The sequence below is a fragment of the Monodelphis domestica genome, chromosome 4 (assembly GCF_027887165.1).
Source record: "Monodelphis domestica isolate mMonDom1 chromosome 4, mMonDom1.pri, whole genome shotgun sequence".
Classification (NCBI taxonomy): domain Eukaryota; kingdom Metazoa; phylum Chordata; class Mammalia; order Didelphimorphia; family Didelphidae; genus Monodelphis; species Monodelphis domestica.
The window spans coordinates 325695302-325720471 of NC_077230.1; the positions used below are offsets into that span (position 1 = coordinate 325695302).

General features: G+C 36.4%; 1 protein-coding gene across 6 annotated transcripts in view; it reads left to right on the plus strand.

Moving 5' to 3' along the window:
• The window catches only part of GRM5 (glutamate metabotropic receptor 5), a 705122-nt gene that overhangs the window by 642581 nt on the left and 37371 nt on the right, over window positions 1–25170 (plus strand). For 2 of the 6 annotated variants that reach the window (XM_056794885.1, XM_016421987.2), the window contains exon 9: window positions 24904–25000. The exons of the other annotated variants lie outside the window; for them this stretch is intronic. In XM_056794885.1, the coding sequence (XP_056650863.1) occupies window positions 24904–25000 (97 nt within the window). The remainder of the gene's footprint in view (window positions 1–24903; window positions 25001–25170) is intronic. 6 annotated transcript variants of the gene reach the window in all.

The following is a 25170-nucleotide window of genomic DNA, read 5'->3' on the forward strand; positions in this document are numbered from 1 at the left end:
TCTATCTGAACCACTCATTAGATATGCTAACTTTTACTATTTTATGATAATTGGCATGATTTCCCAACAAAGCATGTCATGTCAAAAAGCATTTACATGCTTCCTATGTGCCAAGTACTGTGCTAAAGCACTGGGGATAGAAAGAAAGGCAAAGAATAGTTCCTGGCCTCAAGGAATTCACACTCCACTTAGGGTTAGGAGAAGGACATCATACAAATAACTCTGTGCATAAAAGATATACACAGGATAAATGAGATAATCTCAAGTGAAGTGAAATTGTAAGAGGTAAGGAGGGAAGAAGTATTGAGGGAGGTTTCAGTAAAGAGAAGGATTTGAACTGAGTCTTGAAGGGAAGTGAGGAAGTGGAGGCAAGGAAAGAAAGCTTTCAATGCCATGGAGAACAGCCAATGGAAATACACAGAGTAGGAAAATGGAGTGTGGCGTGAGAGGTATAATAGTAAGAAAGGTAGTATCATTGGATCTTAAAGCATATGGATGTGAGTTAAAGATCATAAGCTCCTTGGTAACAATCTAATGGTGGAATTAGTTGGTAGTAAAAGGGATAGAGGAGGAATGGAGATCTTCCCCTGAAAGTAGGATCCAGGAGAGGCAGCTGATGTTTAAAGTTGGCTGAGAGAGGCTCTTCACTTTCCTCCACTACTAGAGCCTAAAGATTTCTTCTCAGGAAGATTACTCTCTCCCTCAAGTTGTCCCACTCACACTTGAGTCACTTTGGGAAAAGACAACAACTTTATTATGAACTAAGTCAGCTAGGGTAACACAAAGAAAAAGCTGGCAGAAAGGGAATTGATGAGTAAAGTGAGGGAAAGTGTCCTTTCTCTAACTACTCCTTTTCCCTCCCTCCTTGAGTTTGGGGAACTCAGGCCTTGGCAGCCTGGGCCCCCTGAGAGAGAGTCAGGTTTGACTAGCCCTGGTCTTGGCCCCCTGGCCAAAGTACAGACCCAGGGCACCAGGAGCTGGGAGGTAAGTTTGACAGAGACTCAAATGTCTTCTTCAGCTATCACTTCAGTTGGTTATTTGGGGGAAAGATGTCTTGTCACCAAGAGAGGAAAAGGTGAGTATATCCTCAGGAGAAATTTTGGCCAGACCTCTCCTCCTAGGTTTCTCAAGGCTGAGAGAGCTATCCAACTGAAATCCCAGCCAGAATCTTCTGGCTTCTCAACATTCCAGACCTCCTGTGGCCCCTCCTCCACAAGGAGAGCAGATCCAGCAGCCCTTCAGGCTTGAGTAAAAAAACTTGTTATAACAACAACAACAATACACACTAATCATAATTATATCTATATAGTACTTTTTGAGGCTTGCAAAACACCTTTCACATATTATCTCAATTTATCCTCACAATATCCCTAAAGTCCTTTTAATATCCCCATTTTAAAGATAGGGAAACTGAGAAAGAGATATATTAAGTAATTTGCCCAGGTCAAAAAGCTAATAAGAATCTGAAGAAGGATTTAAAGTCATCTTTTTAACTCCATGTCTAATGCTCTATACATTATTTCACCTTGATTGAAAAGACCATATTTTCTTTAATTATAATTATATAAAATAAGTCATCTTAAAGAACATTGGTTCTTTAAGAACAGATGATATCAGTTTTGCAATTGACTTAAATCTGAAATGAATAACTTAATATTTTGAATCATTAGTAAGGAACTAAAAGTATTATCGTTAGGCTAAAAGAATGAATTAAATTGAATACAGTGAAATTTAGTAAAAAATGTAATCTTACACTTAGATTCAAGAAGTCAAAAAATTATAAGGTGAGGAAGCCATGCTTAAATATCAGTTTGAAAAATATCTGGGAGTTTTAGTAGCTTTTATTAAGTGCTTGTCATAAGCCAAGCTCTGTGTGGTGCTAAATGCTAGGGGTACAAATACAAGTGAAAAATATGAACCATATTTTCGAGAATCTTATGGGTAAGATAATACATATACAAAAGCTGGAAAGCAGAGATGGGATGGTGTTAGGGAGAAAGATTAGCCATATAGGAATAATACCAGGTGAAAAGAAGAAGTAGAGGAATCTGGAGAGTGCCCAGATGAGGTGAAGGACATCTAAAGTCTTTCTTAAAATGCTTGACATGCAAAAGGAGTCATCAATAAGGAAAGAAGGGTCCCAAGGTAGAAGTTTTTCAAGATAACAATGTGACAGGTAAGAAGGAGGGAGAGTCTATAGAACTTTCACATGAGAAGATGAAACATAGGATCCTAAATAATACTTCTCTCTCCCCCCCCCCACTCCAATCCCTCTCTCCTCACTCTCCCAGGTAGTTCTCCCTCAGAGATATGCTTAAAAAGCATACTTCCTCCAGTTTCCAGAAATGAGTCAATAGTATGATCAAGCAAACAAAAATTTCATGTGATGTTGGGCTTTCTTAAGGAAGTCATAGTTTTCAGGGCAGCTAGATGGCTCAGACAGGAATTTGTGGGTTCAAATATGGCCTCAGAAACTTTCTAGATGTGTGACCCTGGGTAAATCACTTAACCCTCATTGCCTTACTACTCTTCTGCACTGGAACCAATACATATTACTGATTTTAAGATAGAAGGTAAGGGAAAGAAGAAGATGAAGACTAAAAAGATGAAGAACAAGAACAAGAACATCCTTTTTAGGAATTCTTTGCTCAAACCACATTTCACTCTCCCTTTCCCAAAGAGCTGTCCTTTATATCAAAGAGAAGAAGAATTCAGCAAACTAACCAACTCATTGTTTGGAAGAAATCTTATGTATGCAATATCCTATGCCCAGAGTCCCCCACCTCCACAAAGACCTAAATCTAGAATTTTAAATCAATTATTTAAAAGCTATTATCTCCCCAGAACAAAACACACACACACACACACACACACACACACACACACACACACACACACACACACACACAGATGGAATCTCCTTCTATTTTCTTTTTTTTTCCTATATAGTATATTATTCTCCAAGTTATCTATATATCTGGTCTTGCCATCACTCTTTGATCTCTATCATTACTCATATTCATTTGGTCTCTCGGTTCTCAATAACATCTCCTGAATCCCCTTCATTATTTATACTTTTGCCAGACCACCCTAATTCAGATCTTTACCACCTCTTACCTAGGCTCTTATTTTGTTCATTTTTGTTTCATTTTTTAAAAACTGGGTCTCCCTATCTTACTTAGTTGGGAAGTATATAGGGCCCCCTCATGGGAATGACTCCACTTCTGATGGTCATAGAAGCTTTGACTCGATTCATTTCTGATTTGTTCCAGTTCAATACTCTGTAGGTACCCTGGTGCCACCCTGCTCCCAAGGGCTCACTTTAATTGTGCTAGACTTTGTGTAGACCCAGGCTTAGCACACTGCACCTCAGAACTCCTAAGCTAAAGCAACACACCATTCTCTTTAGTAACAGAGATTCATAGGAATGAACCACCTTGACTATGCATAGGATGCTATTAAAATAGTTTCCTAAATGTTTTTCCTGCCTCTGGTCACTCCCTTTTCCAGTCCATCCTTCACAACACTGCCAAAATTATCTCTTTATTGTTCATGTTTGATCAAGTCACTGCCTTGATTAAAAACCTTCTATTTTGCCCAAGTTCCTCAACTTCATATTATTCAGATATTTCTACAATCTGATTCTTTCTCTTCCAACTCTATGTTCTACCCAAGCAATGCAACTTGCTATTCATCAATCTCATTCTGCTCTCTTTACCTCCACTATTTATATAACTTTTTGCCTCTCCCAGCATCTATTCCTAATTAAATCCTCTCTTTCCTTTAAAGCCAAGCTGTAATTGTCACTTCCTTTATGAAGCCTCTTTTATTGTTTCCACTCTGAAGTCAAATTCCTCCTGTCATCATTTGAGCACTCCTATTTTCTTGAATTGGGCAGCTAGATGGCATGAGAAAATGCTGATCCTAGAGCCAGGAAAACTCATCTTCCTGAGATCAAATATGGCCTCAGACACACATTAGCTGTGTGACTCTAGGCAAGTCACTTGACCCTATTTACATAAGTTTCCTCATCAGTAAAATGATCTGGAGAAGGAAGTAGCAAATCACTAGTATTTTTGCAAAGAAAATCCCAAAATGGAATCATGAAGAATCGGACATGACTAATAGATAAATAATAATTCTTTTCTATTCCATTATGATATTTATCCTTCCAAGTCAATTAAAATAGACACTTCTTGAAGGCAGGATTAATTTCCTTTTTAAAAAAAATTGTTCTTGATGCCTAAAATAGTACTTTATATGGAGTAGATGGTTAATAAATAAGCATTTAGTTAATTCAGTTATTTTATCTTTCTGTTTCCAGTATCTAGCACATACTAGGTGCTTAATGTTTGTTGAATTCAAATAATATTTTCCTACTAAAATAATAATTTCAGCCTTGTTTAAATTTCAACTTTATGTGATTTTATACTAAAGGTAATTTTGTTAGTTTTTAGCTTATCTCTGAACTTCTTTGAAGTGCTAACCTAGGGCAAAATGAAGAAATAGGTTGATATTTTTAGAACCCACCTACATTGCTTTCATTACTCCCTTCCATTTTCATTTTTGACTATTCTAAATGTTCCCTTCCTCCTTAGTCAAAATATACTTGTCTTTTGTCTCATCCCCTAATCAGTATTAAGGGAGTAAGTGGCTCTTGGTGACAATGTAAATCCTTTCAAATAAGAAATCTTTTTTTTCAGTATCACAGACCTCTGGAAGAATGAAACTATCTAGAAGGAGTTGGGTCTCATGGCAAGCCCAGGAGAGAGAGAGATTTAGGATCTAGACAGTACTCTCTGCTCCTCAAATAGTAAGTCCTCAGCACAGCTAAATACAACATCCTCCCAGGGCTAACCTATTCCTTTGCAAGCTGACAGAAAGATAATTAAAAAGAAGAACAATTTCCATGACATCATTCCAGGGGGAGGGAATGGAAATGGAAATTATTTACCCTGCTTGTAAACAATTTACATACTTTTGGGATTCACATGCCTGCCCACTCCCATAACCATTATTCAGCAAAAAGTGCTCACTTCTGCTAAGTTGTACTTTCCAAGCCCAAAGGTAGCTCCTGTTTTTCAATGATATGCTCATCTGTAAATCTAATCATGTCTCCTATGCCAAATAAAATTTCATCATATCCCTCTATATGTTCAAAATATGCAGAAAATTATTAATTACTATAAAAACATGCTGCATTGTAAGCCTCTCTTCTAAATAAGATGATCTGTCTTCAGTTCATAATTTTTTTAAAAGCCACATTGATATGTTTTAATTTATTTTATATTAGTCACATTTTTCACTACATTGAATACTTCTTAAAGAATAAATGAATGAATAGGTATTTACTCCATGTAGTTAGTCATTCACTGAGAAATTATTCATCACTTAATATGTGCCAACACTGTTATGAGTCCTGAAGGCTCAAAATAAAAGGCAAAAACATATTCTTTGTCCTCAGAGAGCTCATATTTTAACTATGAGAAACAAAAGGCTAAAAAATAAAATATAACATAATTGTGCCTACAGAATATATACAATGTAAGCTGTGTGACTCTGGACAAGTCACTTAAACCCAGTTGCCTAGCCCTTTACCACTCTTCTGTTTTGGAATCAATATTATTTAGTATCAATTCTAGGACAGAAGGTAAGGGTGTATAAATTGTGCATCTGTGTGTGTGTGTGTGTGTGTGTGTGTGTGATGTAAATGGAAGTTAATCCTTGAGGGGAAGGCCATAGCAGTAAGTATTAAATAAATACAAAATGCTTTGTTTAGTATTGAAAGCCCTTCCTAACCAAGCTCCCTCCTACCTTTCTAGTCCTCTTGTGTTTTACTCCCTAAAACATACTTCCAGTCCAGTGACACTGACCTTCTGGCAGTCCCAGGAACAAGAGGATCCAAGCATTTTTCTTTGACTATCCCCCATTCTTGAAACACTTTCTTTCCTCCACACCAACTACTTACTCTCAGATCTTTTTTTAATCCTTTCCTTCAATCTTAGAGTCAATACTGTGTAATGGTTCCAGGGCAGAAGAGTTTGTTTGGCAATTGGGGTTAAGTGACTTGCCCAGGATCACACAGCTAGGAAGTAACTAAGACCAGATTTGAACCCAGAACTTCCCATCTCTGGGCCTGGCTCTCAATTCACTGAGCCATCTAGCTGCCCCCTCAGGCTTCTTTTAAGTCTCAAATAAAATCCCACCTTCAACTGGAAGCCTTTTCTAATGCTTTTAATTCTAGTACCTACTCTTTTCACTATTTCCCATTTATCTTGTCTATTATCTCCTCCATTAGAATGTAAGCTTCTTAAGGGTAGGAACTGTCTAATAGCTCTTTTTGTATGCCCAGCACTTAACACAATGCTTACACAATGTAAGAGCTTAATAAATGTTGATTGATTGCTGGATGAGTTTCAGTGACCAGGATAATTCATCAACTTGTAGCCAAACTTCTGGTTATGAGACTCTCCAGCTGTAATTAAGCTGCTGATAGAAGAAGGTCTTTAAACTATCATCTTGGGAATAGAGAAATCAAACTATTATGATTTTAAATAATAGAATAGATTGCTTTATTTATTGATATTTTATCTTGATTATTATTCAGATTGTTTTCTATTTGAGAAAAATCTATTGTTTAATAAACAGAAAACAATCGGTAACCCCTTCCTCTTGAAACAAATAGCAGGACCCTACAACAAGTAACAATTTGTTTGAAAGTACCTTTGCCCTTATCATAGCAGACCTCAAACACTACCTACCTCAGCCAGCCCCTAAGTATAGTTCCAGGCTAGTGGCATGCTGATAATCTCTGGAGCAGACATGGTCAGATGATGAGTACCATTGCCATCTCAAGGATCTGTCTCATTTTGTCATGTAGCCTGTGCTCAAGGTCCCAGGGATTTATTCCAGAAAAAGACACTGGCTGCATTGTACATCTGAAAAGGCAATAGTAAACCTAACAAGCAGAATCTTTAACGTTAAGTGTTTACTATTAGAACTATTATCAGTGCTCCAGGCAAATGTTGACAGTGAATGAAACATTCACTATAGTTTCTCCATATTCTTTATAGCTCCAGCTTCCTTCTGATCCTATTAGTTATAGATTAGAACTTAAATGCCTTCTTCACATAGTAGGAAATGGGGGGAAATGCGTGGAGTCAGAAGGATGCAGGGTAAGCTCAATATAAAGTCAGGTTATAGATTTGTATTTGTTTTTTACCTTTTGGGGATGGTTCATGATAGACTAAATAAAGACAGCTTTCAAGAGACAGATAAGGTTACTTCATCTTTGGTATTTAATTTCTGAATTGTAAAAGTTTAAGAGGTTGGGGGGGATCAGAGGAAATGTCTAGTCTTCCATCTCGTTTATCATATGACCTGAACGTCCATATAATGCTTTTTAAGGTTTACAGAGCACATTATCAATATTATCTCATTTTATCTTCCCAAGGGGGAGTAGGTACTATTATGATTCATATTTTACAGTTGAGGAAACTGATCCTGAGAGAATTTAAGTGGCTTAACAAAAAAGACAAAGCTAAATAAAAGTCTGAGACTGGATTTGATTTCCACTGTTCCAAGTCTAGTGATTCCAAAGGTGCCATGATATCTTTTGTGTTTTCTCACCTTTAGCTTTCTTTGTATCTTCTATGAAGCCTTTCCTGATATTCTTGTCATTAATAATTGCTGAGTTAATAATTCTCCTCTATGGACTTCTCTTCATCAGCTTACATGTATTATTTTGGATTATTTATATATTTTAACTTTTAACCAAAACATTAATAAAACCATGCTAATAGTTATATATTTTCTAAACTTTGTGTCTTATCCAGTTTCAAACACAATGCTCTTCACACAGTAGGTTTTAATAAATATGTATTTAAGTAGATTAAAATTAATTAAGTGGCACAGAGTCCTGGAGTTAAAAAGGACTTTTAGAAATTATCTAGTCCAGGGGGCAGCTAGATATCTTGGTGGATTAAGAGCCAGGCCTGGAGACAAGAGGTCCTGGGTTCAAATTTGACCTCAGATACTTCCTATCTATGTAGTCCTGGGCAAGTAACTTAATCCCCATTGCCTAGCCCTTGCCATTTTTCTGCCTTAGAACTAATCAATACACAGTATTAATTCTAAGACATGAGGTGAGGGGTTAAAAATTTATATATCTTTTAGTCTACTATGTAAATCCCTTTTGAACTGCCCATCCAATTTATGGTGGATCTGAAAGAACACCAGATAGGACAAATTGCAGATCTGCTATCTTACTCTTTTCTGAATTTCCATTTCCTTACCTCTAAAATGGATGGGAAAGATTAACTAATCTCTAAGGACCATTCCAGCTTTAAACTATATAATATGGTATAGCATGTATAATTTTTGAAGAGGCCACCCCTACATTCCAGTAACTCATATAAATATATATATATATATAAACTTAATAACTGCTAGTTGTCTTCCCCTCTCTAAATAATTATATATATATATATGTATATATATATATATGTACATATGTAGGCATAGGTATGCATTGTAATATAGATGCATAGATATATATATCCCTACATATATAAAATAGTTATAAATCTACAACTAGTCAAATATATCTTTTATTCTTCCTCTAACAGATTTTTAAACTGCTGATACCTTGTAAAGAACACATAATTCATTGAAATTCTAATAAATAATAGGAACTGAGGGATGTGGTGACTTTCTGAACTACTCTTCCAATGTCATCTCATTGTCTAAAAGTAGTTTGTGAAGGCCACAAGGTCTCAAAGATTCTACCAAACCTCAAAGACTTTGAATCAGAGCTCAGTGACAGACCATATGCCTGTAATCAGAGACAAACCTAGATGAATCTGGAAAAGTTTATCACCAGCTTGGCAGTAGAATGGAGTTCTTCATCCACAGAAACTCCCAAAGACCATCTTGAGACAATGAAATGAACATTGGATCTGGGAGTCAGAATACCAGGATCAAATCTGCTTCTGACACTCCTCAGCACTTTGTTTCCAGGTTTTGAGACAAGTGACATCATATTGAAAGTCACTTAGCTATTCAGCCACTTAATTTCATCACCTAAAAAATGAAAGATTTAGGCTAAACATTCTCCAAGATCTCTTAGAGCTCTGACTATCATTAGATCAGCACTGGTAGAAATTACCCACATTTGAAATACTAAACCAGTAAGAGTAAGAGAAAAAAATAATGTCTTCAAGGAGTAACTCAACAAATGTATGTGAGCCAAATGCTATTATATTAGTCAAAGTCATATGATCTTTTGATAGCTTTTGTTTTGTTTTGTTTTGACCTTCAAAATCTGAATTGCAGAAAATCAAAACACAGCCTCTCTTATTCCACCTTTGAATATTTCCAGAATATTTATTGTGCAGACAATTCTTTGTGATTTGGAAGCTTCTTTTCTGGGGAAAACCATGGCAGAAAGTTGCCAAGCCACAGTCAGCCAATATTCCTAAATCCTTTGGCATTTCTAACTCTGCCTTGGAAATGCAGCTGAACCTGTCTCTCCAGTTATTTCTGTGGCTTTTGCTCCCAGGTCTGACCATTGGGTGGCAGCAGATGTTCCCTGGGCAGGCTCTGTCCAGCCTGGGCTCTGAAGATGGACTGAATCTATGAGGAAGACCCACTTGTCTTGTGCAAAGCTGATGGGACACCAATTGTCACTGTTGGCTTTTGCACAAAGGGATATCTTAATGTAAGGAGCCTGGGGCAAGTCTCTAGTGAAGCAGAGCTAATAGGGGATCCGCAGATACACAGATGTACCAATAGAAGAAATATCCAAGTTAAGTATCACCATTTTTATCTGGCAGATTCCTCACCAACAGTGACAGCATATTTCCATACCTCTAACATCAAAGCACTAGAGGAAGGTTGTTTAAAGAAGTACAGCCCAATGTAGCCTTGAAGATTAAATTGCTAGTATTGCAGTGTGGAAGTGTTTAGGACAAGAGTTCTTAAATTTTTTTGTGTGTTGTGAACCCCTTTGGCAGTCTGGTGAAACCTAAAAATTGCTTTGAAAATGATATTTTTAAATAAATAAGACAAAGTATAGAGAATTACAAAGCAAACCAATTATATTGAAATATAGTTAGCATTTTTTTTAAACCAAACTCACAGATCTCATATAAAATGTGGCTCCCAGGATTGGCTACATCTTATTGAAATTAAAACAAAATGGTAGAAGAGAACAAGACTGGGGAATAAGAATTACTTAAACCTGAAAAGAGAGTAGAGAAGTCTTGGGAAAGATGAGAGAACTTGCAGTGAATGTCAGAAAATGACTCTTTTTAAAATTAATTAATTAATTAATTTAGAGTATTTTTCTATGGTTACATGATTCATGTTCTTTCTGTCCCTTCCTCCCTGCCCCCCTCCTGTAGCCAACGAGCTCTTCCACGGGGTTTTTTACATGTATATCATTAATCAAAGCCTAAGAAAGTTATGCTTCCACCTTTGGTTTCCCATGAAAATGCAAACTCACCAACTCTTATCCTTGTAAAGACAGTACCATGCTTCTTCGGAGGAGTGTATCTTGAAATTTCATTCATCTCTTACATATTTATTAATGATGATCATGGGAAACTTACATGACTTTTTTAAGCTGCAATTTTCTTATCTGCAAAGTGGAATTAATTACATTTAGGCTACATGCATCATGGAGTTGTGAAAAAAAAAAAGCACTTTGCAAACCTTAGAGCCCTGTATAAATGGGTATAATTGTTGCTGTTGTTGTTCATGATCTCCACAACTTCCACCCACTGGGAAGGGGATAGAAAGCCAAGCAAAATGCAACTGGATGGTATACCATATTGGGTCTTGTCCTTGGCATATAACAATTTTGCAAGAAGGAGAGCTAACTCAGGATTGAAGTTGCCAAATACCATTCTCCATGTCTTAGAAGCAAAGCCTGGTTTAGAAAATAGTTAAGCAGTGCTTGCCTTACAGTGAAAGAGTTTTGAATCTGCAAGATATCTCAAACAGATGTGCTATAAGAACCAGTTTGCACCCTTAAAGTGAGAAAATCAAATCTCTTCAAAGTAAAATCACTTTACCAAATTCCTTGCCTTCCTAACACTCCATGTCTTGTTTTGTTTTGTTTCCTAGTGACCAATTGCCTCATTTTTTCCTCTCTCTGAATAGAAACTTAGATTCAAAAATATCAATTTCACAAGCATCAGATAGATAGAGGGTTGGAATAAGAATAAATGGTAGATCACCAAAAAAAAAAACAAATCTGAGGTTTTTACTGCATTATATGAGCTCAATTTGAATCAACATTCTGATATAGCTCTCAACTTCCCTTTTCTTCCACCTCCACCCAAAGAAGACAACCCTTAGACAGATATAGAATACATGACTGGGGAAATGATAATCCCACTCTACTCTACCCAGCTCAGACTACAGCTGGACTATCATATTCAACTGTAGACAACATTTGGGGATGGCTGAACAGTGATACTGAAGGGCCTCAAATTCATGACTGTGAGTATTTATTGAAAGATCATGGATTTATTGTCAGGGAAAAGAGAAGATTTAGGGGGTATATGATAGTTGACTTCAAGTATTTGAAGGACTATCTTGTGAGAAAGAGGTAAGAATTGTTTTGTTTGGCCCCACAAAACAGAACCAAAGTGATGGCTGGAAGTCAAAAGGAGGTAATTTTAAGCTCAATAAAAGGGGAAAAAATGATAGCTAAAGCTATTCAATAGTGGAATTGGCGCTCATGTAATATGCCTGGCACACAGTAAGCATTTAGTAAAATGCATATTGATTAAACCTAAGGGCTCTCTCACTAGTTGTCTTTAAATATAGTTACATAACAACTTGTTGAGAATGTTATAATGGAAATCCTTGTTCAGGTATGTGATGATGGCCTCTGAGATCTCTTCCAACTCTGATATTCTGGAAATTGGCATAAAAGGTTTCTATCTGTTAAAAATCTAGAATTATAAAAATTAAAGCTCCCTGCTGTGGTTTATTCCTGCCAATGGCCCAATCCAAACTCGTTTGAATTCAATAAGCAATGATCCATAAGTATTTATTCACCAAGCACCATATGCAATCTCTGTGCTCATTGCCAGGCATTCACTATAGAGATAGGCACACCATCAATGGTTATTTTAGATAATTGTTTCTATCTCTTTTATGCATATAGACATTTACTATGCATTGGAGAAGGAGACAAAAAGATTTGGGGCAAAGAGCATGATATAAAAATAATTATTTCCCATAAACACTCAGAAGTATTTGTGCTAATTGATTTTTTAAAAAATACATACATCCTTGGCTCCCTTCACGACTCAGTTAAAATCTCAGTTTCCAAACAGGAAAACCTTTTCTGTTACCCTCATCTGCTAGTTCCTCCCCCTCTGGAATGACCTTTATTTGCTCTATACATATTGTGTGTGTTGTTATTTTCATATTTGTCTTCCTCATTAGAATGTGTCAAGGAATGTTTTTTTTTTGTTTTTTCTATGTGTTCCTAGCACTTAGAGTACTAACTAGCATGTTGTGTTTCACAAATGTTTGTTGATTAACATTGAAAGGATGTAAATTTAGCCTAGTACCTGGTTTAGCAAGAATACATATTAGCAGTAATTAAGAAGCAGCATGTCATGCTGAAAAGCATGCTGGATGTGGAATCAAAAGATCTGGATTTGAATCTTGTCTCTTCTGCTATTTTATATAACCTTATACAACCTCTCAACCTCATCTGAAACATGAAGAAGCAGGATTAGATGATTTCTCAGGTCTCATCCAGCTCTCAATAAAGATCCTATAATCCTGAGTACAAAATATTTCTAAACTCAATTTAGGAGATACATGTAATTGGTTTCACCAAACATGAAAATTAGAGCATTAGAACTCAAGAGACATGAATTTTAGTCTTGCATCTACCACTATGCTGCTATTGGGCAAGTTATTTTGTTCCTCTGCATCTTTATTTCACAATTTGCACAGTGAAGAGTTTAGACTAAATTATTCCTAAAGACTCATTTGTAATGGCCCCTATGTCCAAGAAAATATCTTCTGAAAAAATGGCAGATCTTGGATAAAATATCCAAGGAATCATTGTTCCTTGATCAAAATCTTATTTTGCTAAATCAAATGCAGGCCCAGTTCCCCCTTATTTTTGCAATCACATCACACATTGTTCATTTTCTAAAGCAGAGAAATTTGAAGACTTCTTTAGCCTCATTCAAGCACCTGTCTTCTCAAAGACTTTTAAAGTGGAACTCAAATTCTCCCAGAGATTATTAGCATGTAAACTCCCAGACACTTTTGAACTAGTGAACTGGTCCGTTTTCTGTGGAGATAACTTTTAAGATGCCTCCCTGAGGAAATCTGATGAAATGATTAATTAAATAGTTGAGCTCTAGAGTAATTGAAGAACATTTGGGGAACTCTGTAAGAATGCATCTGAGTGATTTTGATGAATTGCATCTAAAATATTTTTGTCTAGAGCATTGGTATTCTTAAATGCTATGTTTACAGGAAATTTTAATTTGTATGTAATGTTCCTGGTCTCCTTTGTTGCCATTTGAATTTGATTAAAATGTTGCTGATTAATTGTGATAAAATTTTCGGGTGACAGGATAAACTGGTAACTTTTTTCAAAAATCTCTTAGAAAATTCAACCTAAACTAATTTATCTAATCTGTACATCCCCTTTACTTTGAGTTATACTGCCCACCTCATATCTAAGACATGTAAATCTTATTATTACTGCCCTAAGAGTGATGTGATCCCACACAGAAGGACTGCTTCATGCACAATTCCTTAACCTAGGCAACATTCTTTCCTCCCTAAAAACTCTTATTTTCAAAGGAAAAAATGGAAATAAAGTAAAAATCAGACGCATTCTCCTTCCCTATTACATTGCTTCTGTTCAGTACAACAGATATTATTAAGCCCTTGCCATACACAAAGGAAGGGGCATCAAAAGATAAATTTGTCACAGGCCCTGGAACTTAGTATTAACTTACCGATCCAACTATATTTAGTTGGTGCCAGCTCAGACTTCATATTCAGGCTTAGATGCACAGGCATCTTGCCACCTACCCTGCTGAAGGCCTCTTCTTTCTACCTTGGAACACCTCCAGAATTGACCTTCACACATTATTCTCTCCTACCCCTGGATAAGTCCATCCCTTCAACATGGATACTTCCCCACCCTGGGTGTGAGTTGTCTTTATTAGTGAGCACAATTTCACCTAAAAACTAACAGTTAAAAATGATGATGATGATGATGATGATGATGATGATGATGACAGTGATGATGATATCACCTTAAGGTTTGCAAAGAGCTACTTCCCATAGACCAGCTTCAAATCCCATTTGGACTTCCACTATGACAAACTTGCCATCTGCCTTGCTATCAGTGAGAACCCTTAACACTCTGCCACAGAACTCAAGAATTTAATCAGTACTACCAGTACCTGACTGTTGATTGTCTTATTTTTCTACTCACCATTCCTGTCACTCCCCAGGGATTCCATTCTGAAGACTGATTCTCTGGAATTCTATTCCCTAGCCACCACTCCTCTTCATTTGCTGTTTTCTCAGCTAGTCATAAGGGAGAATGTATCTTACTCCCCAGGACTACCCTTAGAATTTAGCAGTGTTTAGCATCTAGAAAGTGTTTAATGAATGCATTTTTATTCATTAGTTCATAGGAGATTATGGAGGGTACAATAAAGTATAAAATGAAACATGCATTGCTATGTATATGATTTAAGGAAATCAGTCAGTCTTATTAAGCACTTATTGTGTTTTGGGTACTACAAATGAAAAATGGAACCTATATTTAAACGTATTTAACTAGACTGTATATATATATATATAGATAGATATAGATATAGATATAGATATAGGTATAGATATATGGATACATATATGTGTGCATATGTATGTGAGTGTGTATACTAGATGAATTGCAATCTGGGAGAGAAAGGCACTAATATCTGGGGGAATTAGACCTGTAGAAATGGGATTTGGGTTGAGTCTGGAAGGAAGAAAATGGGGAGATGAAGGACAAGAGTATTCCAGGCAGCAGGGAAAGTCAATACAAAGATATGGAGAAGGGAGATAGATTTTTGTTTGATGGAGGCAAGGAATTGATTTTAGAGTGTGTGTACAGAAATAAAGTGTAAGAAAATGGAAAAGTCGGTGAAAGACAAGTTCAGAGACCTTTAAATTCTGAACAAAATATTTTAATATTTCTAATTATGGATCAATGAAAGCTTCATAGATAAGGTGGCATTGAAGAATGGTAGTATTTCATCAGAAAGAGAGATGGGAAGTCATCTTATCTTTCCAATATCACCCTTTATAGGTTCTGTTTCTCCAAACTCTTCACTCCTACCACACAAAACTACTAGTTTGGATTTTAATATATATCTAGTTTGACCCTAGTTCAAAAATTCAAGGGCTTTTTAAGATCTCTGTGTTTGCTAGTAGACATGGTGATATTATTTGGTGGAGGTGGAACATTGATATTTAAAGAACTAATCACATTGTTGCTTTCTAGGTAATAGGTCACACAACCTTCTATGACTTATTGGATGGTCATTGGGAACTATCATTGCTAAAATTTTGTTTAAACTGTAGCTGTCCTGTTATTGAACTTATCTGAACTCAGTGAACCTGGACCTAAGATCTATAATCCATTTCCTTCCCTAATAGAAACAATGTAGGCTTATGTTCTTCTGAAAGGAAAATCTTCAAAAATAGAGCCATCTTTATGATGTGGTGGGGTACTGGAGAAAGAATTATGTGAAAGATTGTTTAATTTCAGAAAAGCACCTCTTTAAAACTAGATAAAATCTAATTTTGGTTCTCTGAGATCCATTCTAGCTATTGCATTGTGTAAGCCTAAAAGCAGACATCGTCTGGTATAGCATACGAGATAAACAGTTGCCTTAAGGGTCAGGCAAGCTAGATTCAAGTCTTACCTCTAATGTACATGAGGTATATAAGCCGAGATAGGTCCTTTAACCTCTCAGGATGCCAAATCTCTTTAATATTATAAGTAGAAGTGATCTCCATTGTTAGAGAGAATTTCCTGACCGGGGAGAATACTTGATCAGAGAAACAGGAAAGAGATATCTTGGAGTTTAGTAAGAATGGTAATGACAAAGTCAGATCTATGCTCAAGGAAAATATCATTGTCACTTGTATCAGACACTGAAGTATGGAGAAGTAGGATGTGATAACTTTTCATGTACCATCCAGTTCTCTATCATCATTCTCTGATTTTTGCTTTATTTGTATCTTGATATCCTCTATTTTTTTCTTTTTTTTAACCCTGACCTGTCTTAAAATCAATATTAAGTATCAGTTCCAAGGCAGAAGAGCAGCAAGGACTAGGTAGTTGGGGGTTCTATGACTTGCCCAGAGTCACACAACTAGAAAATATCTAAGGTCAGATTTGAATCCAGGACCTCCTGGCTCTCTATCCACTACACCACCCACCTACCCCCAATATCCTCCATCTTTTCTAGGCATTCTTCATGACATTTGATATTTAGAGAGTGAATAGATAGATAATCCTCTAGGCCAACATTGGCAAAGATGTGGCACACATGCAAAACTGGCACTTGGGGAGCTGCTCAGTTCCCCCTCTTCCCAGCACCAGAGGACATATTTTGCATTCCCAAAGAAATCACTTTCTCCCTCACCTCTCTCTGGTAATGTGGGAACTCACAGACAGCTTGAATTTGCTGTCTGGGCACTCAAATTCAGAAAAGTTCCACCAACACTGCTAGGCAGAATAAACATGCATTAGTCCAGTCTTTTATTGTCTCTTTTGGAGAGAAACTAAAATACTCTTTTTCATTAGATATCATATATTTTTCCATTATAAAAAGAAAAGTTGACCAATCTCATCTCTATCAACTCTATCTAATCATTAGGAAATGTTTCCTCATATGAAGCCCACATCTTCTTCCTTCCAACTTCCATCCTTTATTCCTAATTCTTCCCTGTGGAGCCAAGAAGAATAATCTAAGGAAGGGAGGTTATATAGAATACTGGATCTGGGGTCAGAAAGGCATGAGTACAACTCTTGCCTCATCTACTCATCAGTTCTCTTGACACTGGGCAATTAAATTAACTTCTCTGGACCTCAGTTTTCTCAGGTGTAAAATGGAAGGGTTGAACTTGATGACTTCTCAGATCTATTCCTTCTTTAAGCTAGGATCCTGTTATCATATGATCCTTCTACCCTGTGATAGTTCTTTAACTACTACTGCAACAATGGGACTGAATCTGGATCTACTCAATGTCCATTTGCTGGAGACATATAATTAAGACAAAGTAACCCCTGAATTTTCCCTGTGATGGGGTGTAAGGACCAAGTTCAGTAGGAGTGGGAAGAACTGACTACTCTGTAGGCTACAAGAAGCAAGAAGAGAACCATTCTGCTGTTGTTAACGCTATCTTCTCTTAGGAAAGATGTAACAACAGCTTTCCCTTAGACTTCTGGGAAAAGAGAGTGATTAAGGTAATTTCTACCTTAAGATAGAATGGTTCAAATAAGAACAGAGAGCTTGCTCCCTATGATCCACAGATTAGATAGCTCTTTTTGCCTTCATCAACCCTAACTCTGACCCTGAGACATAGCACCCAAAGGACCAGTGAAGGATTGATTGCTTGGCTATTCTCCCAAAGTACAAGACTCAACAAAAGGCTAATTGTATCATTTCAATAAAACCAATCCCATATCCCTCAACAAGAGGTCAACTATGTCACCTTGGCTCCCTCACCCCTACTAATGCAAAACTTTTTCATTTCCTACTATTGACCCTCTTACACCATAGTCACTAACCCTTCCTCCATCCAGTTCTCCTTCTGCTAGTGGTACTCCAGGTTTTAAATGTCTTTCTTAAAATATGGCACCCAGAAATTATTCCAAAGCTCCAGATATGATCAGGTTCCACATTTTTAATGTAGGGTTTAAAACTGAACATACTGAACTCTGTGAAAATTCTCTATCTCTATGGGCATGAGAACCTCTAAAAAACCTCCCCAGGAAAAGTTTAATTTTGCTACCACAAATATTTGTTTAGCAACTACTATGAATCCATCACTATATTGGGGGCAAAAAAGGGATGCAGAAGAAATGTCATGGTCCCTGTCTTCATGAAGCTTGCCAAATTTGTTCACTAATTCACTTCAATTTAGCAGACAATTTAGCAAGCACCTTCTATATGAAAGACTCTGTGTCAGGTAACAAGGATAGTGCTGGTCATGGTGATGATGATCATAATAACTGACATTTCCATTGAGCTTTATAGGGTATAAAACACTTTATTTTTATTAACTTATTTATTCCTCTCTACAAACCTGTGAAATAGGTACTATTATTCCCATTTTACTCATGAGAAAACTAAGGCTAAAAGGTAAAATTATTCTTCCAGAGTAACATTTGAGTGATGCAAAATAGGTAGTATAATTCCTATCCTCAATGCTAGTAAAGAACATAAAACAGGTACATAGATAAGAATATAAATTAAAATATGACTACATGTAAATAAAGTGGTATTACACCAGGAAATATTACTTCCATCTGGTGAGTTCAGAGAAGGCATCATGGAAATGGTATAGTCCAATTTGTCTGGAATGTAGGTCATATAAAGGCAAGCAATGTAAAATATCGCTGTTTTCAAGACTAATTTGCAGGATCTTTGATTCAAAGTGAAGAGCCTGAAGTTTATCCTACACTATCTACCAAGGAGTTTTGATCAAAAAAAGTGACATGGTCTGATAGGGATCCTAAGAAGATTGGTCTGACTATGATATGAAAAGAGAAATAGGAGAGTGAGACAGACCAAGAAAAAGAAGATCATTTAGGAGGACACTGTCATAGAGCAGGAAAGAGGCAATGAGGAACTGAATAATTAGTAATCTGTGTCAGTTCTTTCTTTCAGTAGAATGAATGGATTGATTTCTGTCCTTGAATCTGACCCTCCTTTTTAGTGTAGTCCTTTCCATTTCACCTAGCCTCTCTACTGCAGTTTCTCTTTGTAAAATAAAGACTCTACTTCTCATTATTGAGAGAGATTTTGAAGTACTCAATATATTCATTTTAAACTAATTTTTATTAATATATTTAGTTTTTTATATCAACAGAATTTCAACCAGTATCCTTCTTTCCCCTTCCCACAGAGTCATGCCATATATTTTCAGTATACTTTAAATGCCCATCAAATATATGATGAATGAAGGGAATTAAAATTCACAGCCCTGATATCTAGTTATTCAATACAAAGTGAACCTGAAGATTTGGAGATGAGCCCTTTGTGAATGAGATCTGGGTTGTTATGATCCATTTTTCCCCACTCCAATGAGGAAGACATTAATCAGTGCAACTTGGAACATTGCTGAAACTCTGTTGTGAAGTCCCTAATGTATAACAGAGTCTACATAGCACAATAAAAAATGATTTGTATCTTTGTACCTAAATCAGTTTATTTTAGGATGCCTCCTATAAGGACAATGGTCTGGTTCATAGTGACTGCCAGATATGTAAATTACACATAAAAAAACCTTGATTTATTTAGGGATTGCAAAGCACCTTGAACAGTTCTATAAGGAAGGTAGCAAAAAAGGATCATTATTTCTCTCCATTTTACAAATAATGCACAGGAGCCTCTGAAAGGTAAAAAAAAAAGTTTAAAAAGGTAAAAAAAGCAATTATTCATATGATAAAACATTTAAGAAAGATTTCAAAGCCAATTCCCCTTACTATAAGACTAGCATGCAATCTAACATATCAAGATGCTCCATAATCTTCTTCTAACTGTAAGTGATGCTATCTTGACTCTCTTGTGAGATCCTTTTGAAAGCTCAGATTATGTGTGAAATCAAGAAAGCTTGATTTCAGTCTATGACAGAATAAGAAAGTAGGGAGTGAAGGAATGCTACCCCTATGAGAATTAACATATAAAGAATCTTTTGGATTGAAAAGAATACATTGCAAGGCCACAGGCAGTAAGTAGGTAATGAAGGGTTGGACTCTAGGCCTCAGGGGCAAACCTACACATTCAGTCTCTAGAGTCATGACTCGGCTATAGTATCATAGTACTTTGCTGTTTGGAAATTAAGACCTTGGATCCATCTAGAACTAAACTATAGCACAATAAAAATATTACGACAAATAATCAGTACAGAAATAACTTTTAAATAATACCAACAGTCCTGTTGCTCCTTTTGGCACAAAATCCAAAGTTATTATCAATGACCAAGCCATCAAGCCCATAATTGGAACAATTGGACTGTGCACATTGAACACTTCAAGCCTTGGTTTCTCAGGCTCAAAGCTGGGTTCTAATATTAGTATATCATAGCTCTTTGTCACTGGATGCCTGGGGAGAGACAATCACAATTTGTTTAATGTTGAAATTATTTGTCATCTAGTCCCTCTTCCAAAAAGAAAAACAACATAATGTATTAGAAAGAGGAATGAGTCAAAAGTCAGGAAAGAAGGCTGGGTTATCATGAAGACTTTGGAATTAATTACATTGAATGACCCTGGGGGAGTCATCCTTCTCTAGACCATAGTTTCTTCATGTATAAAGGGAAAGAGGTATACTCTGAGGTTTCTTCTAGCTTTAAAGACTTATAATCCTATGCTGAGTGGAGATTTTATAATCCAGCTTTGGGAATCTCCTATCTCCTGCTGTATGCTGGCAAATGTTTAACCACAGGCTCTCCAAAAATAAACAAAGTACTCAAAAAACATTTTTAAGTTTATTCTGTATTGTTAACACTTTTTACATCACTTTCTTAAATCTAGGCAGTCAAGAAAACAATAAATCAAGGACTTATTTATAGTGTTTGTCAATGTCTGAGGTGTGAAAGCTCACACTGAACAAAACAGTTGACCCTCATGAGCCAATAGGATCTGGATCCAGCACACTTCTGCCCATCTCTATCCCTGGAGAGTACATGAATTGTCATGGACATGTCTACTTGCTGATGAAGTCATTAACCAGCAGGAGGGTGATTGATTTCTGAGATTTGAGTTAAACAACTGCAGCTGTCATCACAACCACCCATTCCAACAAAGTGGATGGCACTGCTGAATTGAGGTTAGACTTCAAATATGGTTTGTATGAAGCCATTCTCTCCTTGTACCCATACCTGTCTGACCACCCCTCAGCTACCTCTGCTTGTTCTCTCTCCATTCATGGAGATCCATTACTCAGAGACCTTGAGTATCCACCAAGTCTCTGTCCTGGACCCTCTTCTAATCTCTTTATACAATCTCAATTGGTAATATCAATGACAATGACTTCAATTATGATCTCGCTCCTAATGATTTCCATATACAATCTTTCTCTTAAAAGCTGCAGTCCTGCTTCACCAAATGCCTTTTGGACCTCTCAAACTGAATGTCTCATGAGTATCTTAAAATCACATGTCTGAAACAGAACTCACTATCCTTATTCCCCAAACCACTCTTCTTTCCAACTTTCCTGTTACTTTTCTTTTCTGTCTTCCTAACCATTCAGGCTCATAAATTCAGTGTCATGATCAACTTCTCACTCCACATATCTAGTCTATTTTCAAATAAATTGTCATCTTAATCTTCATAATGTAATTCATCTATCTTATTTCTACTCACATAATCAACATGCATTCTCATTGCTCCTCTCATAAACTATTGAAATAACCTTTTAATCAGCTTCACTTCACTGTCTCTCTGCACTCTGATCCATCATCCATTCAGTTGCTAAAATGATTTTCCTAAAACACAGATTTGATCCTATCACTCCATTACTTACGAAACTCCAATGGCTCCCTGTTACCTCTGGATTAAAATATAAAGTCCTCCATTTAGCACTTAAAGCTCTTTACCACTTCATCTTTTCTCATCTTTCCATTCTTCTTAAACTTTACTCTACTCCACACTCTCCAATCCAGCTGCACTTCCTCGTGTGTGCCATTCCATCTCCTGACCACTTACCTTTTTCACTGACTGTCTGTCATGATTAACATCCTCTTCCTCTTTCCCTCCCTCTTAACTTTCCTTGTTTCCTCATGACTGCACTTAAATCCAGCCTTCTACAGGAAGTTCTTCTCTCTCATTTCCTCATCCCTCTACTCTATATATCTTGTATATAGACAGTTATTGACTTGCTTTCTCCCTCTCCCCATTAGACTGTGAGCTCCTTGAAGGCAGAGACAGTGTTTTGCCTTTTTTGTATCCCTAGCTTTTAGCACCAATGTCTAGCACATTATATAAGTGGTTGATAAATGCTTGTTAACTAGTAGTTGTTTCGCTTCTTTATTATTAATCATAAGCCTCTGCTGAATTAACTTTAGTTGATAAGGAGTTGAAAGAAAATCTGTTTCTCTGTTGCTGTATCTCTCACTTTTTGAAGTTTCCAAATATTTTACTTTTCATTTTCTACTAGATCTCTTTCTTTTTCTTAATGTCCATAAGTCTTCATTATTCTTATTTGATTTTTTCAAGGTAAGTAAACAAAACCACCATCTCTAGGATCTAATGAATGGCATATGTGTTGTTATTGATTATGATGATGATAATGATGGTGTAAGGAATGGTGACAGTTATGGTGGAGGAGGTGATGATGGTGATATTAGATTTGGTGGTAAGTATTATGGTGATAATAAAAGAACTAGTGGCCATGGTAGTGATAATGGCACATATTGGAGGCAAAGATGATGGATTTGGTCATGTTGATAACAAGGAAACTAGATTTAGAATCAGAAGCACCTTGATTTAAGTTGAGGCTCTACAATTTATTAACAGGGTGACCATAAAAAATGTTCTTTCCTTTCCTAGACCTCAGGGTTTTTTTGTGTATAAAATTAGAGATTTAGAGTAAATAATTTCTAAGACCCCCTCAATTCTAATTCCAATAGTCCCATGATTGTATGATGTTGATGATAGAGGTCATAGTGTATGGGGGGGAAAGGAACTGTTGTTGATAGGAGAATGAATGTTAGAATAAAGGGGACTGTGAAAAGAACATAAAATCTTATATCACCAACCTTGTATTTGAGACCCAGAAACACCCTTTAGTAATTATGGTCTACTTTTTCTTTTTAAATTGTTTTTTAAGGTACTTCTAAAAGATAAGTGTATACTCAAGATAAATATAAAAACATGGCGATGGAATACCTGACTCTGATAAATTTAAGTTGGTTGGCCCAGATAAACTACATGGTTGGATACTGAAAGGCTAACTGAATGTGTTTACCCCTATGCCAACAGTTATGTTTGAAACACTTTGAAGACCAGGAGAGGTACCCAAGAATTGAGTAAGAGAAAAGTTGCCCCAGTATAGCAAAAATAAAAGAATAAAATCCTCAAATGTGAGACTATTTATTTTTTCCAATTCCTATCAAAAATCTAGAACCTAAAGTTGAGAAGTTAGTGAACATGTACAAAGGATAGCAGTAACATTGCCAGAGTAATTTAGTTTTCATTTTTGAGAGGGTTGCTGATATGATCTATTAAGATGCTGTTATAGATCTAGATTATCTCAATTTTAACAAGTCATAATAAAGAATTTCTCAGGCTTTTCTTGTGGAAATGATGGAGAGATATGGAGTAGATTATAGGACAATGAATGGCATTTGGAGGAAGTTGAATGGTTAGACCCAAAGAAGAGTCATTAATTGTTTGATGACAATTTGGAATATTTCTGGAAGCATTTTCCTACTACCTACACTTGGCCTATGCTCTTCAGAATTCTTATAAATGATTTGGATACAGAGGAAATGACTTTTTAAATTTTCAGTTGACACAGTACTGAGGTAAATCATTAACACACTAGATGACAGTTAAGCTTCAAAAGTATCTTGATGCATTAGAACATTGAACTAAATCAAGTTAAATAGCAATTTGAGATCAATATAAAGTTTTACACTTGAGTTCAGAAAAATCAGCTTCACACATACAGTCTGGGAACGGTATGGAGTTTCAGTAGATTCCAAATTCAAAATGAGTCAACAATTTGATATGGCGACAAGAAATGCAATCATAGGTGGCATGAAAAGAGGTTTAAGGAAAACAACGGGTATGTTGAGTACCCTAGATAAAACAATTCTGAAGTATAGTGCTCAGTTATTTAGGCCATTTTAAAGACTGAGAAATTGGAGAAGGTCCGAAGGAAAATGTATAGATGGTGTAGGGCCTTGATTTCATGCTGTATAAGGATGAGGTGAAGGTATTGAGAATGACTAAGATGAAGAAGGGATGATTTATGGAAGATAGCATAGCTCTCTTCAATCATTTTGAACAATCAACTGGAAGAGGGATTTGATTTGTGCTGTTTGGTCCTATAGGGCAAAATTACTAGTGATGTGTGGAATTTGTAGAGGGACAAAGTCTGACCTTATGGAGGGAAAAACCTTCTAATAAAAATTAATCAAAAGTGAATTAAGTTGCTTAAGGAGACAGGGGGCTTCTCTTAATCAGTGGCCTCAAATCACAATCTGGATGACTCACTATTTAAGTATGTTATTTATGTATGTTATTTGGGTCAGGAACAGATTGGACTGTCAGGCTTCTGAGGTTCCTTCTAACTGCAAATTTCTGTGGTTACATAATCCTGACCATTTACATGGGAATCTGTGAATTCTATTTCTAACTTTACAATTCATGACCTATGTGGCCTTGGACCAGTTATACCACTTCTTTGATCCTCAGTTTCCCCATTTATATAAAGGAATAATAGTGCTTGTACCACCTAATACAAATGGCTGTTTTGGAGATGAATCAGAATCAAATATAATGTATTTGAAAGTGCTTCATAATCTCAAGCCACAGTACAAATGTTATGGATTATTATTATTATCATTACCATGCTACTAATGCTCTTCACTGTGTTTCCTTGAGCTCAGTCATGAACCAACCCTGAATCCACCCTCAGCCCTTTCCCTTGCACCTGTCTCCACCAAGCTTACCAGTGAATCGGCCTGTCCTAGACAATGTCATGAGGTAGGTAAAGTTTGCCTTTAATGGCCTCCACTTTCCTATTATGGCATCATCCTCACCATGGAGGGGAGAATCAGGCACCGGTGAAGATAGATGCCTGTTGTCAATGCCTCAATTTTACAGATGGAAAAATTGAATTGAAGCAAATTTATTGGACTTGTCCTAGGGCACAC